This window comes from Anopheles coustani, chromosome 3 (assembly GCF_943734705.1).
Source record: "Anopheles coustani chromosome 3, idAnoCousDA_361_x.2, whole genome shotgun sequence".
NCBI classification, from domain to species: Eukaryota; Metazoa; Arthropoda; class Insecta; order Diptera; family Culicidae; genus Anopheles; species Anopheles coustani.
The window spans coordinates 74,336,439-74,354,669 of record NC_071288.1 but is presented as its reverse complement, the minus strand read 5'-3'; the positions used below and the strand labels follow the sequence as shown (position 1 = coordinate 74,354,669).

Genomic DNA, 18,231 nt, shown 5'->3' with positions numbered 1-18,231 from the left:
CTTTGAGAACTGTGTTGTTTTGCTCAATTTTCCAAACAAAACATGTCAATTTGACATTGTCATTGTCATTAAACGTGTCTTTAAAACGAAGGTTATCGTATTTTCCTATTTCAATAAATCATCGGTTTTTTCAATATTGTTGGTTATTACCTTTTACTGAAGGTGACAAAAATTTAAAACACTGTTTGAATACTCTTTCTTCCTCAAAAAGTAGACGCACACAACAAAAATTCCCGATTTCATAAATAAAAGGAACCTGTGCATATTGTTGCCGCCGTGACATGCGAAGGCAAACGTCAAAATAATCGCTTTCGATCTGCCTTCGACGACTGCTATAAATTCCAGTACTGATCCGACAAAGCTACCGAAGAGGTTGCGTTGCGCGAGCTGCGCGTCTTTTGGTGCGCGTGGGTTAAGAAAGTGATAAACTTTTGCTAATTCAGTGTTGTATTGTTTTGCTATTTCCCCCAAACTAACTGCGTCGCAGTGTTGTGCTGATTCGAGTTTTTGTGTGTATGCTCATCGGAAAGAAACCGACGGAAAAAATATAACTAAACGGATGGCAGTACAGTGAAAATAGGTTTGCGAGTCAAAAAAATAACAACCCCGTTCGCGTATTCGATGCTGCCCGTCGTCCGGGACAGATGGCCGCAACCGCACCGATGGCTTTAAACACTCCAAAGCGCCTCAAGACGGCGGTCTCGTCTTGTAGCAATTATCTTAGCTCGCCACCACCATCGGTGACCACCATCGGATCACCGACGGATGCGCAAGTAGGATCCGCTGCGAACGTTGGCCATGGCTTGACAGCCCCTGTCACCACGGCACACCAACAGCAACAGCATTGGAATTGGTTTACCGAAGCTACCAGCCCCTCGTCGAGCTGCGGCTCACCGGACGGTCAGCACAATCGCAGCTTCAGTGGCCACAACTCATCGGGCACACCGAAAACCTGGAACTCCTCCTCCGCTGGCGGCGGGTCGGCGGAAAAGTCGGAAAACAAACGGGGCCGCCCGCGATCCGAAGCGCTCACGTCGCTGATGGTCGAGGGTTCGATTTCGCCGTCCGCAATTAAATGCCGCTACTGCCATCGAGTCTTTCCGAGGGAGAAATCGCTCCAGGCACATCTACGAACGCACACAGGTAAGCGCCTCCGGTGGCCACCGCAGGAGGGCACCGCACAACGATACGACTTTTAAACCGACCACCACCGGAACGCGATGCTCACCGGAACCTTCGCCGCCCATCGCCGGTGGTTATTGCGTGCACTGAACATTCTCGGTCGGAAGGAACCACCAACCCAACCTTCATTTCAAATGCTAATCGAACGCAAGTGCTAACCCCGGGGGTGCAAAACTCCGGCATCGATTCGCCGGTTGCGCTTCTATTTCTCGGGGATGTTTTATCGTCCGGTTTTTTTTCGCATTTCTTCAAGAACTTCAAGCGAGGATTGTTTTTTTTCTCGCCACGATTTTTTATGCTCGGCCCAGTGAAGATCATGGGAAGGAAGCGACAATAAGCACACCTGCTTTCATTTATCGCATTCTTCATTTCATGGCTCACATTCTTCCCCTAGGGGTCAGCCGAATGTGCGTGCAATCGGTCGGCGTGAGGATCGACGATTTTTACTGCCCTGATCGGTAAACCCGAAAGCGCATGTTTTTATCCGGAAAGGGTTTAACCCTTCGCTGGTATTTTACCGACTACGTGGGGTGTCTTTACTGGGAAATATTGGGTAATTGTGTCTCTCAATTCGGTTTCCTGGAAGGGCATGTGTATTTTTTTTTTAAGATTTTCATATGTTTGATAACACTGATTTTTATTTGTAAAGATTGTTGGAAACATTGTTTCTACTTAAAAAAACACAGCCAAACACAGTGTCTTTTTTAAATATGAATGAAAACATTTTAATTTAAATAAACTAATTTTGAAGATCTTATCAAATCTCTCAAAGGGTTATGATGGAAGAAAGCCCGGTGCAGTAGTAAAAAAAACTCTGAATCTCCCCACGAAAAATGCCACCTGATCTGGGTCTGCACCAGCTGGCCGCGGTGACGTTCCTTTGGAAGGAGTGTCGTTCCATCATCAGGACCAGCGGTTAATGCCAGGTGGATTTTTGGAAACAGTTGCTTCCAACATGTCCAATGAAGTGAAGGAAAAAAAACTGATGGAAAAACACGAAACACCTTCCACTAACAAAGAGTTGCCCCACAATGGGAGGAAAAGTGTTGGAGCGCACACCGTTGTCCGGGCTGGGAGGAATCGACGGTGGTAATAACGAATGATAATAATGTATGAAATAATTTCCTTTCTTTTCCGAAGCCACTGGCTCATCATTATCATCATCGTCATCGTTACACGATCATCGGCGTGTGGCGCACGTTTTGCTTTGGTTGGTTGGTGGTTTGCCCTTAGTGTATCCCTTTCGCATCGGCAATATACTGCCGGTTCGATCGATCCAGAGGAGAAGAACGGCAGACACAAGACAAACGTGATAGGGACGGGAAGTAAATTCAGAAGTGTTAGCAATTTAAAAGCTTCCACCGGGCGATGGGAAACACATATTTGCGCAAGGTAACCGCGCACCGGCGTTTTTAAACCGCGATCCAGCGGTGTTGTCGTTGGCGATGGGCCCAATTGCCGGCGTATGTGTGTGTGTGTATGGCGACACATCCCGCGGATCCGCGGTCGGATGTTTTTTTTTGTGGCCGCATGGTCACTACAACCGCTGGACCAGATAAATTTCCACTACACCATGTTATTGCATAGCCACATTTTGCTTGTGTTGTGCGTTCCGTTCCAAGTAGCGGAACGTGGGGTAGTAAATATCATCGTACATAATAATAAAAGTAACTCCAATTCAATTTTATTGAAACTAATAGTGGCTAGTCAACAATCGGATAAGAAGATCAGATCTGCTTTTGATTCACATTCACATAAATCTTTAACCTAAGATTCATTCAGATTGATTAATACATCTTTTGGGATTTGTATCTTCAAGCATTGATGAATATTTCGAAACATTAATGAATCTTCATGAATATTCCATGAATCTTTCACGAATCTTCATGATTCTTGCATTGGCGTGGACCAAAAATTAGGTGTCTCCCCATTTTTTGAGTTTTAATTTTCTGTTCTTTTAATATTAACGAATCTTTGGAATTCATTAATATCGAAAACGATGCAAAAAATCATTCAGATTCGTGAATCTGAATTGCACAACTCTAACTTCGAGCACATTAAAAGGATCATATACAATTGGCAAGTTTAGCTGAGTTTTTTTTAAATTGTTAGTTGTTGTTTATAAATTACTGATTTTTGTTGGACTAATCAAGAGGGTTTTTTGAAGAGGAAATTAAAGTTAACTTAACTATTAGTATTAATGAGGGCACGGTAAATGAAGCGTCATCGCTGGTTTCTCGTTTATCGTCGATATTCGGGAAAAGCGTTATCTGTGCTTTGTTTATGTTTTGCAATTTGGTAAAAGTTCCTGCAGGGTTTGAAGCTACAGCTTTTATTTTGATATTGATAGTTTAAAATACCAAAACTACGCTGCTACGCTTCGATGAATACACATTTAAAGCGCGATCCAATAAATTATTGGTTCGCTTGTTTACGTTTTGACAAGATTACACATGCGATTATAGGGTATGAATGCCAAAATTATTTTTAACAGATTGAGCAGCGGAATTACACGATTACGCTTCGTTTCCCGTACCCTTTACAGCTAATTTCCTATCGCGTACAAGCTATACATTTGATAACGATTACCAAATTGAAATTTTATGTCATTGGTCTTGACTAAAACGTAAAACTATTACCTTGATCAACATTATATTTCTCCATTTTATCAACTGCTGGTAACATCTTTGCTTCCGAGACATTTTTTCAGAAAAGATGTTCCATTGCTGTTAAACCCCAGCTTCCCCTTCATGTCAACGCAAGGTGCCGCAGAAAAGCAGGCGTTGAAAATGAAGCCCAAGAAGCGTTTTGCAATGGCTATGTATGGGAAACGCTGCTTGCTCACAGGTAGTTGCGTTTTCTTTTCGCCGGTCGCGGTTTTCCTCTGCCAGCTTCACCGTTTCCTTCATTCGCCACATCTGATTGTTCGCTGTTTCCCTTCGAACGCATTCCAACGTGCGCGATCGGCGACGATGCTCTCTACCGATCGCGCGCGGTTACGATCGCGAACCAACACTGCAGCATACTGCATGCTGCACTCACACGAACGCGCATTTAAACCTGTGCCCACACCACACACTTATCCCATGTGTGTGGCTTCATTAAATGGCTTAAATAGCAGCACGACGGCTGGCCAGTGTGCTGTAGCTGGCTTCTTCTCCACCTTCTTCTCAGCTTCCCAGCATCGTTTTCCTTTTGCCTCGTTCGCCCCGTTTATCTTTCCGTTCATTTCCTTCTGTTTTTACTGATTTTTAGTTCTCCCATGTTCCTCTTATCCCAAATTGTGCCGCAGTTGTTTCCGAGCTTCCACTTGTGCCCATATTCGTTCCATCTGATCTGCCCTTCTGTTGCAACCTGCTTCTGGCCTCCAGGGAATCCTTTTTGGCGTACACAGGATCCTTGAGGTGCTTGCTACGGCCTCCGGGATTCACTGCGCAAGGAAAAGGAAATGCACTTGTTGCCAAGGAGAACTACCACCGTCTGTTTCCTCGTCTTGGGTATTTTCTCTTCGATTCTCTTCGTTGCAGGAGTTAATGTGTTTAGGGAATTTAAAAAACGGTTGGACATTTTTAAATCTTTCGCTAAAGTAGCTACAGCGTAAAGACAGAATGTGTGAGGAAAACAATGAAACTTGTTCGTTCAGAGAAAAAGGCGAATAAAATTCACGAACGTAGGTTGTTGTTGATCTTCATCATCCCAACTAAGGATAATTGACCCAATGGAATGAAGTATATTTTTCGGTAGATAATAAAGATAGTTCATAAAACAGGTTAGTTGTGCCAAACGGGAGCGTCCTAAATTTTAGTTCACGGAGGATGTAATATTCGATTTTTTTTCCTCCCCCTGTAACACTGTCGATAATTCACACGAATGCGGGAAAACACGAAACCAGAGACCGGAAAAGTAGCCCCAGCTGAGCGGCGCGATTCTGCGCGCATAATGATTGTGGTAATTACTGTTGATGGTGTGATGTTGTTGGAAAGGAACAGAAGAAAATTTAACCTCCAAAGATCATTTCCTTCTTTTGAGTGAGGTAAAAGATCCAACCCTGCTCGGTTTCGCCACGGTGCCAAGCCCATCAATTGGTACCTTTTGCCCGTATGAGTTGTCTTTTTTGCAGCTTTTGCTTGTCGATCGATCGTCATTAGAAGAGAGCCCGGCTAGGAAAAATAAGAAGCCAGCTTTTTCCATCCATATTTGCCGGCCACTTTTTTGCACGAAAAGTCTTTCGAGAAATCGAAGGCGCGTTACCAGTTCCACAAATCGCCCTACGGTTTTCTTTTTCGTGGTGCGAATTATGCAAGCTCCAAATTTATTACTTGCTCGGCTTGCGGAAAACCGTCCGGCCGATATGCATATGGGAGAAAAGTTGTTATGTTTTCTTTTTAAAGGCTTACTTCCGTACCGTCGATCGATATTGAGCTTCTCCCGAACATCTCGCATGGTTCGCCTTTCTGCCCTGGATTGTTAGCTTGGTTGAAAGATTACGTTCTTTGCTTGTTCCGTAAAATAGAAAAATAGAACTGATTCGCACTGAATCGGTGCACTGTTTTTGGGAGGAAATTTTCCATTTTCCCCACTAGGTTTCGCCCATCGGTCGAGAAAAAAAAGGTGCCCATTTGATGATGATGGAAAATGGTGGAAAGGAAACGTGGCTTTAACAATCCGGCCCGCAAATGTGGTTAAATGTATGGAGCCGCCCCGGACCAGCACCATAAGAAGGTCAGGCAGGTGAAGCTCGATCGAGAAGAAAAGAAGGAAGGTGCGCCGAAGCGCGTGGTCATTCACATCCGCGCAATCCGGTCGGAATTATTCGGCATTTTTCTTCTTGCCATACTCTTGCCCGGTTTTTCTTTCCAGCTCGGTTTGCGAAAATGAAGCTCTCCCCAACGAAAGGGGGGCATGGGAAGAGATTTTTAAATTGGGTGGTTTAAATTGATTTTGATTAGATTCGAGCAGAGAAAGAGCCATATTGGCATTGGTTGGAGGGATTTTTCTACCCCTAGGCAGTAGAAGAAAAAGTAGGAAAAAGGTTTGCAATACCGCGACACACAGAAGAAGAAGAAGAAATGATCGAGGTTCTCGTATTTTTCCTCTTCCTCCTTGTTTCGTTGTTGTGTACTCAATACTAAGTCTCTTTCTACAACGCGAGATTGCTTTCTTCGGTTTAAACGTCCTCCTGTTTGCTTGCCTATTGCTTCGCGGTTCATAGTTTTAGCTTTTAAAACGGTTGTGTCGATCTTTTCGCTCGTTGATTTTATGACTGCGTTTTTTAATCTGTTAGCTTCTCTCGTGCGCCGTATCATTTAATCATTAAATGCGTACCGGGGCGAGTCACCTCGGTATGGCTGGACGTTGAATGAATTACATTTTATTCCGTCTTTCCCCATTTCCGATATGCTTGACATCCTTCAGCCCAAGCGCTCCATCTCTCGCACGATGGTGTAACGTTGTGTCGGACTTAATTATATCATCCACGATCACTTGGCCACTACGAGCTCCGATTTTCGTCTTTGTCTGATTGTGGTTTATGATTGTTGGTGTCTTTTTTATAGAGTTGTCACAGTTGACAACTCTAAACACAAACTGTTCTTATCCCTCTATGGAGTGTTGTTTATTGTTTTTAAATGTTTCGAAATTTGAATTCAGTATTTAATAGTTCGTAACATTGTGCATAATGTCTTACAGGAATTTTCAGATGATATCATAACTGCAACACATGACATTCCAACAGCATCGGATTTTATAACGCGATCATGTTTATTATAACTTTGTCAGTTGAAACTAGAATTGTGTCACTTGATATTATAATCCTGGTTCAGCAGCTTGAGCGAAGCACGCAACTAGCGGAAGCTAAAGTCGATTAGTTCAACATGTTTCGGATTAAATTCGGTTGAATCCAGTAGAATCCAGATTTAACCTGTTGAATCCAGGTTGAATCCAGTTGAATCCGGTTGAATCCGGCTGAATCCGGATGAATCCGGGTGCTTCTATCGATTATGGTATCAATGAATGCTTCCGAGCAACACTATTGAATACAGAACACGAACGATGCATCGAGCAAAGCTGAAGGATAGTGAATCAAAACGGAACTTGTAATATCAACTGCTTCGGTCCGGATTTCAACTGACAAAGTTATAATAAACATGATCGCGTTATAAAATTAACTGATGATGTTGGAATGTAACGTGCTGCAGTTAGAAATTATGTTGTTGCTGTTATGATATCATCTGAAAATCTCTCCATTAACATTTATCAGATCATTCCTTGATTCAATGTTAAAATTGTTATAGCTATTTCGTAATTAAATATTTCATAAACTGATCGTAGGAGAGTTAAAAAAATTTCGTAAAGCAAAAACTCCACAAATCAAGCACAAACAGGGCAACAATCGGAATCGCTACTGGCTTGTATTTTCCCCTTATCCAAGGTATTTCCTTGCGATACGGCATCTTGCAGCAGTTCTAGAAAAAGGGGTGGTTAGGTGTGCGCATTTTCTACGTAAACGATTTCCCATCCCCGTTCTGCGTCTTTTCCGAGAGAAAGGACGCCTGTAAGACGACGCGCAACGCAAGCAGATCGCTTGACGTCCCTTTGTGTTTTGGTGGACTTCCTGTCGTGTATGTTCATCCCTGCCATGCAGGCAGCATCGGAAATGCGTGTGTGCCCACGGGAAATGCACGTGTTCGATCCAGCGTGCTCTCACCCCGCGAAGTTAAATTGAAATCGAACGAAGCCATCTTCTCACTGCGACCCTCGGCTGGCGACGAGGCATTTGGGGTCCGTTTTCCTTCCGATAACCCTCCGTTAGAACGAGTTGGAAAATTTATTTATCGGTTTAAATAAAAAAGCCAGTTGCCAAGGAGGGTTGGCATCCTTAAGACGACGCACAATCGTAGTCCGCTTGCTAGTTGTCCCTTTCACTCCCCAGTGGCGAATATTTTGAACCCTCTTTAACCACCAAGCTCACATCCGACTGACAAAAAAGTGAATTTTTGCAGGTAGGCCATGAGAAAAAAAAGCGAAATCTCAGAACAACAGTCTATTCCTTCTAGGGCCAAAGGAAGAAGGATATCCTTACGGGGTAGGTACTTGGGTTGACCAGGATGATGCACACCGGGACAAAGTAAAGGGACTCTTTTCTACGTTCCTTTTTTCCCTTTCCACGAAACAAAACAATGCATGGCGAGATTAGCAATGAGCATTAAAAAAAACTTATGCGAACAGGAGGTTCAATTATTGTTTTGTTTCGTGCGCGCAGTGCGTTTACATTGCGCTAAGCTGCTTGCGCGCACCTTGTGGAAAATGTCCAGCGGGAAATGGCAAGAAGAGAGTAGAAAAAAGCAAGGCCCTAGGGGAACGGATGATCCAGGCATTTGTTTAAAATTATTTAAACCGGTATCCGACGTTTGGGTGTGTTTAGGCACGGGATGGGAGAAAACACGAAGAAACGATAGATGCCGGATCCTTTCGCGGAGAAGTTTTATTCTAATGGTGTTCCCTACTGGTGGACTCCGCAAAAAAGCCGGTTTTTCGGGACAACATAAAAAAAAACGAACTCCCATGTTTTGATGCGCGAATTTCAAACGATGTTGTTGTGCTGTGTGTGAGTTGGGAAACGGGACAACCCGTTTTGGAATGCTGCTGACTTGCTCGAAACGGGTTCGAACGTGATTTCTCGTGCACGGTGTATCGATGCCTCATGTTGGTTTGTTCGTAGATTTTCTTCCTCTTCTTGTTGACCAGTGTTGCTTTATTTTTTTTTAAATTCTACGGCCGCAAAACGTGTTTCTCTCCGCCAATAATATCGTTCGTGAAACTATTGCTAAAAAGGTTCTTTTTTTTCTTTTTCCCTGTTTTTTGTCTTCAAACAAACTCCCTCCTCGGGTGGGAGATTTAAACTCTCGCATTCCGCTAGAGGCCATGCAGCAAAACGTGTCCCATCGTGTGATCATACACACAAACACACACACACATAAACCAAGGGGAGAGGAAAGGACAGGGCAGCATAACATAACACAGCACGGCTGGGTAAACACATTTAAAGACCCGATCGCCCAGCGTCAATCTTTGTCCCGAAGAGGAGTGATTCATTTGTTTTCATTTGTCCAAGTTTGTTTGGTTGTTTAAATATGGAGAACACAGTTGTGTCTCGAATTACGGAAAACATTTAGAAAAAAACAAATGATTTAATGTCCATTGCAAAACATGATAATAGGCGACCAAACGAAACTTCGGGATCGCTTTGGGTGGATATTTTTATTTGTCGTGTGTTATCAAAAAGTTGAATAATATTTGGCTACAAACGGGGGAAATATGTTCCGTATTAGAAATAGCGTTTTTTTTTCAAAAAGTTTAAAATTTCAAGTAACAGATATGCTTCTGCAACTTTAATCTTTTTGTAATCTACTTTATTAATAGCTTAATTTTAAATAAAAATAGGTTCATTCGTAATATATTATATCATAAAATGGGTGGCGATAAAACATCAAATATTTCTTTTTATTGGTTGATTATTTATCAACGTTCCAATGTGTCACTTCACGCACTTTCTTTTAAATCCACCTCCTCTAGTGATGCAATTTTATTTAGTTTTCTGTTGTTTGTAAAATATATTAAAAGGCATGGGAAAAGGGAAAGATCGCTAGTGTTTTTTTTTGTGTTGCTACCTTTTATATGCCCGTTCTAATGATTTGTTCTACTCTTCAACAGGTGAACGGCCATACCACTGCGACTATCCGGGATGTACCCGTGCGTTCACGCAAAGTGGACAGCTGAAGACACACCAGCGGCTGCACACCGGGGAACGACCCTTCATCTGCTCGGCCGCCCACTGTCAGATGCGGTTCACCCACGCCAACCGCCATTGCCCGGACCATCCCTACGACACGCTGAGGCGCTGCGACGACTTTGTCATACAGACGGTACCGGAGCAGAACGACGAGGTTCTGCGATGGTTGGAGAAGTATCGCGCCGAGCGCGAAGACCGAACACCAACACGGAAGACACCTAAGCGAAGTAACGGATCGAACGGTGGCTCGGCCGCTGGCAACGCTACAACGGACAACGGTTTTGGTATCGAAAGTCCCGGCAGTACGGACTTGCTGAACGAAAACGAAAACCAACGGCCGGCGACGACGGTAACACAGCGCAACGCGAACGATGAGAACAACCCGACGATCGGTAACGGATTGCAGGGAGTCACCGGGGGTGGAGGTGCCGTTGGCGGTGGTGGCAATGCTAGAAATTTGCTCCTCTCCCCGGTCACACCGAACAACAACTACAAATCGAGCCGGAAGGGACTGATGTGCGAGCTGGACATGAACGCGGGCCTGGGCAGTCCGTTAACGTCGAAGACAAAAAATGCTCTACCGAAGCTGATTCAGTGGCAGGAACCAACCGACCACGAGGCGGTAGAGCAGGAGGCTGACGACTCCGGTGACGAGTTGTGCCCATCCAGCCCGGCCAAGTCGACGTTCAACCCGAAGAAGAAGTGGCTACGCGATGCCTGGCAGGACGATCTTGCCAAACCGCTCGAGCCGAACGTGATCTCGCAGAAGGTGTTCTCTTCCACTACCTCCACGATGGCGCTCAAGCAGCAGCTGCACCAGCAACCGGAAGTCCCCGTCAGCACCTACTCGTCCTCGCCGGTGAAAAGACAAGCGCTTGCCCCGGTGGGCCACCATAACAAACCCCTACCGCGGGTGGATAGCTACAGCAATGGCGCACCGCACACGATGTTGAACACGATCGATCCAAATCAAATGCGTCCGACCGTGCTGATGGTGGCCAGCAAGGATAGTGCGCGCCCACTTTCCGATCAACCGGCGGCGGCGTTGCACCTAACGAATGGCGCGGGGCGTCCCAGGCCGGAGGAAAACAATCGGAAGCTTCAGGGTGCACTTGCGTTGATGCAACTCGCGGCCAAGGATGCATACGGGTTGGCAACTGCCCATGACGATAGTCTCCCGTCTGCCACGGAATCCATCGGCTACGGATACGACGATGTTTCTCCGGCAAGCAGTGTTCCGCCTGACTCCTCGGACGCATCGTCGCCGGAAGGGCACATTCTACCGCGAACACCGTTCGTCGACGGCGCACCGAATGGGCTGGGAAGCTACCTGTAGGATGTAGGAGGAAGCAACGCCCCTCCCGAGGCATGACTGATGGAATGGAAACGCCAACACTCTTGCCCGCCAAGTGATTCTTCCGTCATACAGGGGCACGTGCGCCGTACTCGGTGCAACTGCGGAAGATGCTTCGCTGGCGAAAAATTTCCAAAGAAAAATAATGATGGCTACCGACGACGATGACGATAGGTGGAGGGCGGGGAAAAAGCGTTAACCGCGCTTATCGAAGACTTTAAAGCCCGTTTCATCGACAGGCTCATGTTGGTGGCATGCTTTAAAGTGTGTACAGTTTGAGTTAACCTGACCCTGATGAAAACGACGGTCGGTTATGGAACAGTCAGCCTAATCGAGAGCAAATCTAAGAAGATTTATAGTATAAAGCTAGTATATTACGGATGTTACTAACAGAATGTTAGTATTTTTTTTTCTTTTTTTTCACTGTGATTATTTTGTAAAAGCTATAGAAGCTCGAAAAATCATGAACTTTCTATCAGAATCAGAGTACCGACAGATTACGGTTTTTGCTAATTTCGTTTCACAGTTTCTCCATTTTTTACCAGTTTTATTAAATTTTGTTTAAAATTACAATCTTATTTCCTTTTAAAGAATTCCTATCCAGTGAGCCTGGACGTTATCGGGCATTTTTGTTTTGCTGTAAAACATCATTTCGAGTGAAACGAAGAAAAGTAATCGATATTTAGAAAGTACACATGTTACTTCCACTAATTCATACGTATTTGTTTAGCAGAAGGAAACACATTTGCTTTGCAAATCCTTTTAATTTATACCATTTAACGATAGTTTTGTACGCGCGCTGCTTTGAATGAATCCTAACGAAGCGAGTGAAGAATTTAATTAAAGAGTTATTTATTTTTTTTCCTTCTATATTTTCATATATTACTCGACTTCGACAAGCAAATAGCTCGGGAGCTATTGATAAAACAGAACCACGTTTTTTTTTAGTGTACAGTATAGACAGAGATGATTCTCCTTCAGAACCGAACGAAACACCAGTGGCGCAATGTAAGCATTAGTAGTCATCGGACTGGAGGGACGCTTGAAGAACGGTTCTTTCACGTATATTTTTACTCATTACGAATCGAATAATGAACTCCATGAATGGATAACGAATTTCCAGTTTGCGAGCGAAATAAAATACTGATCAAAATAATGAAATATCATAAGACAGTGTTGTGCAGTAGCTATTTATAATTGCAGAACATTCCAAATAGAAAGAAAATAATACTACTGTGAAGCGATCAGAATTTCCAAAGGCATGATAATTATTCTGTTTTATTGAAAACAGTTGCTAGCTCGAAATAGCATATTATTTTTGGTTACATTTTTAGACAGCGTACGCACCACTTCTACAAAATAGCAGCTTGAATTCTGTTTTAAAACGCAATGCGTTGATGTGCGATGCATTTACTGTGCTTTTGCCAATCGCTCAGAAACATCCTTCCAGTTCACCACATCGAAGATGGCATCGACGTAGTTGGGTCGCAGGTTTTTGTACTGCAGATAGTAGGCGTGCTCCCAAACATCGATACCCAAAAGTGGTACGAGTCCTAGAAAATGGAACATGGTTGTATTTCTCTACTTGAATCAATCAACAGGATTTCACACATACCGGTCGTGGCTTCCAGTGGGTCCTGGTTCGGGCAGGCCACAACCTGAAGCAGCTTTGATTTTTTGTTGTAGCCCAACCAGGCCCATCCGGAACCCTGCACGGCGACGGCGGCCGCCTTCATTTCCTTTTTGAAGTTTTCCATGCTCTGGAAATCGCGGTTCAGTGCCTTCTGCAATTCCGCCGACGGATCGGTGCGATCGGGTGAGAGATTCTTCCAGAAGATGGAATGATTTATGTGGCCACCGCCATTGAACTTAATCGCGCTGCCCAGCTGAATGATCTTCGAAACATCGTTCTTCGCTACCGCGTCCTTCAGCTGTTCCTCCGCGGCGTTCAAGTTCGTGACGTACGCGTTGTGATGTTTCTGGTGGTGAAGCTATCAGAACCGAAAGAATGTTTATTCAAAAACAAAAATGAAGTAAATCAATCACCCAGCTCCATTTTGTGCCGTCAATTTTTTTTTTCTTTTGCCTACCTCCATGATTTCACGGCAAATGACCGGCTCGAGAGCGCCGAAATCGTACGGCAAATCTGGCAGCGTGTGCTTGCTGCGGCATCCCAGCACGGCGCTGCAGTTCCTGCGGGTAAGTAGAAGTGCATATGCTGTTTATAAATACACGCATTTCATTATCAATGCTTCGGCTAAAATTAACAACAACAGATCGTAATGCAATCTTTTACATAACACACAACAAAATGACGGCACCAACGCAGCAGGCCCCGGGTTCGCCGGGAGCAAAGCACCGGTCGGAAACGAATTACCAACTTGGAAACGCAGTCGAACTTACTTCGCAGTGGAAAACAGTGCTCCTCGAATGGCCAGCATTTTCAGGATGTGAAGATTTCGTGGACAAATACAACAGGTAAGACGATTAATCCGCCGGTAAAACGATGTTGTCGACGCAGAACCAATTTGTCTACTGAACTGAATTCGTTGAGTTTGACAGAAGAGCTCCAATTGAGGTTTGGGGTACAGTGCAAGACAATCGTAGCTCAGCACTTCACAGGTTCAAAAATTAACATTTTAAATTACGAAATAATCCGAATGTACTTCCAGTGTGTACAAATTTTGGTGTAAAAGAAGTTAATGTCATCATTGAAAAATGAAAACTTTTCCAATTTTCGATAGCAGGGAAATTACAGCAATTTCCAAGTTTCATACGTTTAATAGGCATTTGCATTTCAATAAGATTAATAGCAGAACACCCTCGGCTGATTTTAATAATTGCTACTGAATCTTGTTTGATACTCGTTCGTAATTAGTTTCTATGTAGAAGAAAGCATTATGTATCGACAATATAATTTAAAGTAACGCGTTCGTACTTTTTGGACCTATATAAAGCGATGGCTATGTTGAGGATCAACCGATCGATTGCATTTGATTCAGTAGGCTTGCCAGCCACGCATGCCAGCCTCGGTCGGACTCTACGGCTACGTAAAAGAGTCAGTTTATTACAATCTCCCTTGACGGTGCAGCTTATGGTAATCGTTGCGGCCAAGTTCGATAAATCCTGCATTCGCCTTAGGTTATCATCACACCGAGTTGCTGCAGGCAAAATTTGGCCGCCGTAGCTTTCGCCTCCTTCTTGGTGTTGTTCGAGATGGCCGGCTGATACTCCAGCCCGTTTACCAGCACCTTGAAGATGAAATTTTTCGCATGACCCGGCCCACTCTCGTGCACCAGCTCGTAACGTGGGACGTTCCACTTGCGTTTCGTCGCGTACTCGCCAAGTATCGAAACGGGGTGCTTCCCGTCCGTGTTTACCTTAACGTTCATGAACCGTTGTCGATCGTGGCCCGGTGGTGGCCGTTGCGCGTTGTCCCTCCGGGTGAAAAGTTGCCCCGGGAACTGATGGGGGCGGGCTTTGTTCTGTTCCTCGCCCAGGCCACGCTTGTCCAGTTTCACGTCCAGCAGGAGCGGTTGTAGCGATCCGTTTTTCTCCTTACCCAACCCTTCGCCCGGTTGCCAGCCCATTTTCTGTAGCAGGTGCATGCCCATGCCGCCGGTGACCGGGGCCGATTGTTTCATCATGTCCCGCGTGGCCCACGGTTGGTAGCCTTCGGCTAGTTCCCGCTGGCTGAGACAGTTTACACCCGTTGAACCGACGAACTGCCCGGGCATCACCTTCGAGGAGGCCCAAGTCGACATGTCCTTCTGCGTGGTGTAGAGCAACTGGCGCGCCTCCGGATCGGCCGGATTTTCCTGCAACCTTCGCATCGCGTTTAACCGTTGGCTAACGATTTGCGAAACGTCGAGCATGGGAGCGTCCGGTTGAGTTTGAAATACATTATTCGGCCCAGGACCCGGGTCATTGACGGGGCCATGGCCCGGCCCGAGCCCATGCCCCTGATTATTGCCAATACCGTGGCCGTTGCCGTGACCATGCTCGTGTCCATTACCAGGCCCATGACTGTGACCATGCATGGGACCAGCTCCTGGTTCGAATGGTGGGCCGTTTCCGTGTCCATGCCCAAACCCTGGCCCATGTCCGTGCCCATTTCCGGGTCGATGCCCAGGAGAGCCAGAATGTACCGGAGGAAAATGTGGTCGTTGTTGATGGTGTTGCATCTCCGGATGAGGAACTGACAACATGGGGTTCAACAACGGTGGAGGAACAGTCGTGTCGACCGGGACTGGCAGAGGCTGCGGTTCTGATCCAGGCATACCGTTGAAGGGCGTTTGTGCTACCGGAGGTTGGTGGGGAACTATTGGTGGCACATGCAGGGCATGATACGGTTGTGAAATGTCGTTCGTCGGAAAAGCAGCTGGTCCAATGGGTGGCCCCGCCGAAGGATGGCTAATGGTGGGTTGGCTGACATGGGGAACGGGTGCATTCGGTGCAGGTACTAGACTCGGACCCGGCTGTGGGACGTGTTGTGATGGAAAATTCGACGACTGTGGCACAAAAGTGGACGATGGTGGCAGGATGGTTTTCAGTTTAGATTTGCCAACAGCACCGGTTTCGGATGCCGCTGGTTTTGCTGGCGCTGTCGCTGGTGCCGGCTTTTTCGGTTCGACCGGAACCCATTCCGTTTCGGTGCTCCGATGGTGAGCTCCGGACGATACGGGGAATTGCATTAAGAGCGCCTTTTTCTCCTCGGCTGACTTCGGTTGGATGGTGGTGGCATTACGGATGTTCATTACGATCGGAGCCGGTTCCTTGAGCTGAAAGGGATGGTGGAACACCTTCGTTGCCCCGTCCGCATCGTGATCACTTTCGTCGGACGATACGCTGGAGAGATCGTTGAAATTATCCTTGTTCGAAATCTTTTTGCAAAACTCCGTCAGCTCTTCAATGGTCTTACCACTCGCACGCATCTTTGAGATTAGCTTCGTTTTCGATTCTCCGTCCAAATTTTGCGCACCCGGGAGCGTACCTTTCTTCAGCATGCTAATTGCATTCTTTCTTGCGATCTCCAGCAGCTTCTGTTTATCGAACTGCTCTGGAGAATGGGAACGGGAACGGGAACGCGATCCGGATCCTGAACGACGACGCCGTTCCCGGTCACGGTCTGAGCTGCGTCTGCGTCGTTTCTTCTCGTGTCGCTCCCGTTCGTCCTCACCCCGCTCGTAGCTTGCGTAGAAAGAATTGTACTTTTTCTGATAAAAATCGTAGTACCTGCCCTTCCCAGGATCCTCTCCATCGGAAATAGAAAAGTCCGAACCGGAACATTTTCGTTTCCGCAGCTCACTGCTGGACGATTTCAATCCTATTGATTTGTCGCGATCGTAATGCTTATCGTGGTCACGTTCCTTCGTGTGTGACGAGCCTGTCGCCAGTTCTTTGAAAATGGCGCTATCTTTGAGACTTTTAATTTGTATCTTTCCCTTCAAGGGTTGCTTGGAGTCTTCCCCGCGGGACTCCTTCAGTTTATTGTGATCTTTCTGCTTTGTCTCGTCGTGCTTGACAATGCTATGCTCTTTGCTGGATTCCTTCTGGTGCACTTCGTCGTATTTGGATTTCTTTTCGTCCTTATCCAGTGGTTCCTGCTTAACCGTAACCAACAACGTCTCGCCCCTGTGCTTCCGCTTGTGCTTCTCGTGCTTCTCGTGCTTTTCATGTTTCCGGTCACGATCTTTCTCTTTCTTGATTTTCTTCTTTTTCACACGTATCTCACCGTCCTCGCCCGGGTTCTCGGACAGCTCCCCGTCCGTTTCACTTTCGGTGCCTTTCTTCTTTTTGCTCTTCTTTCTGTGTTTATGTTTCTTCTTTTTCTTTTCTTTAACTTCGGACGCCTCGTTTGAATCATCCTCGATTATCTCCGGCGGAGCAGCGTTAAACACCCGGAACAGCTCGGTCAGGATTTCGTTCGATGACTTCAGTGGCTCGATGGAGGGTTTAACGTCCGCCGCGTCCGCATCCTTTTCGGCCCCTGCGCTGCTGCTGGTGATGGTGGTCGAGAAAATGTTGGTAAGATTCACATCAATCGATAGCTTGTCCACCGTTTCCGATTTGCTCGAATCTTCATAGCTGGTAGTTTTTTCTTGTTTGATTTTTATGTTCAGCGGGAACACCTCCGTCACTTTGTCATCGCTACGGTTGCTTTGCTTCTCGACCGTCACATTCATTTTGGTCGATGAGTTTTTCAAACGCTCCTAAAATGGGCACCGAATGTTACAACTTACACGTTGAAATGATAAAAAGAGCGTTTCAGAATTAGAAAAACCTCTTTCCCTAATGATTAAAGGGCACCAGTTTTCGATGCACGGTGTTGTTTTCGATTTATTTGGCATTTGACACAAAGAATTTTCTCGCATGCTCCCGTTTATAACTACAGGCCCAGAAGTGTCGTACAAGTTACAGCCGCGTGGATGACAAAGTTTTCTATTTTCTAAAAGCATTTATTTTTATGTTTTGAAATAATTAACACATTTTAAAACAAAGGTTGACCAATGATATTTTTTTGTATTGATTTAATCAAATTTTAAAAGTCTTTATTATTAAAAATGGTTCAAAAATATTGACTGACGAGTTGTTTTGATGGATGGGACGGACCCATCGGGTTAGCTTTGTGATCGGGATGTCGTTTTCTAGTTGTATTATGTATGGCTGAAATTGTGTGTAGAGTTTAAACAACCCCTATAAGCTAGCATGTATTGAAAAGTGCAGTATATTGCTTGAAGTGTAAACGTGCAATATTATTGTTTTTCATCTTCCTCCACCCTCGTCTTCTTGCAGGTGGTTGTTTTTCCTTGCACAGGGGCAACTTTAGCTGCCGTGTACTTGCACCAGAGTGTGGGCCACGGGAAAACGCAAATACCCTAGCCGTGAGGGTCGAAGGAAAAAT

General features: G+C 45.4%; 3 protein-coding genes across 3 annotated transcripts; 1 reads left to right on the top strand and 2 right to left on the bottom strand.

Moving 5' to 3' along the window:
* The first annotated feature begins 396 nt into the window (after positions 1-396).
* LOC131261420 (uncharacterized) lies at positions 397-12,509 on the top strand. The gene is made up of 2 exons (XM_058263449.1): positions 397-1,143; positions 9,895-12,509. Exons 1-2 carry the CDS (start codon positions 645-647, stop codon positions 11,307-11,309), a joined length of 1,914 nt encoding a protein of 637 aa, XP_058119432.1. The 5' UTR covers positions 397-644; the 3' UTR covers positions 11,310-12,509.
* A 68-nt stretch (positions 12,510-12,577) lies between these two features.
* On the bottom strand, positions 12,578-13,872 carry LOC131261421 (superoxide dismutase [Mn], mitochondrial). Its single transcript, XM_058263450.1, has 4 exons — positions 13,731-13,872; positions 13,418-13,520; positions 12,943-13,318; positions 12,578-12,880 (listed from the first exon to the last, which is right to left on the bottom strand). The coding sequence occupies exons 1-4, from the start codon at positions 13,766-13,768 to the stop codon at positions 12,738-12,740; spliced, it is 660 nt and encodes a 219-aa protein (XP_058119433.1). The 5' UTR covers positions 13,769-13,872; the 3' UTR covers positions 12,578-12,737.
* Positions 13,873-14,067: 195 nt separating this feature from the next.
* Positions 14,068-17,665, bottom strand: LOC131272598 (protein Son). The gene is made up of 2 exons (XM_058274409.1): positions 17,611-17,665; positions 14,068-17,539 (listed from the first exon to the last, which is right to left on the bottom strand). Exon 2 carries the CDS (start codon positions 17,510-17,512, stop codon positions 14,465-14,467), a length of 3,048 nt encoding a protein of 1,015 aa, XP_058130392.1. The 5' UTR covers positions 17,513-17,539; positions 17,611-17,665; the 3' UTR covers positions 14,068-14,464.
* Between the last annotated feature and the right edge of the window lie 566 nt (positions 17,666-18,231).

Bases quoted from the DNA above. Each gene is read 5' to 3' on its own strand.
- LOC131261420 (XM_058263449.1), top strand. From the start codon at position 645: ATGGCCGCAACCGCACCGATGGCTTTAAACACTCCAAAGCGCCTCAAG. The intron at 1,144-9,894 runs GTAAGCGCCTCC...ACTCTTCAACAG, and splicing joins ACATCTACGAACGCACACAG to GTGAACGGCCATACCACTGC.
- LOC131261421 (XM_058263450.1), bottom strand. From the start codon at position 13,768: ATGCTGGCCATTCGAGGAGCACTGTTTTCCACTGCGAA. The intron at 13,521-13,730 runs GTAAGTTCGACT...ACTTACCCGCAG, and splicing joins GCACTGTTTTCCACTGCGAA to GAACTGCAGCGCCGTGCTGG. The intron at 13,319-13,417 runs GTAGGCAAAAGA...CGGTTCTGATAG, and splicing joins TTTGCCGTGAAATCATGGAG to CTTCACCACCAGAAACATCA.
- LOC131272598 (XM_058274409.1), bottom strand. From the start codon at position 17,512: ATGAATGTGACGGTCGAGAAGCAAAGCAACCGTAGCGATGACAAAGTG.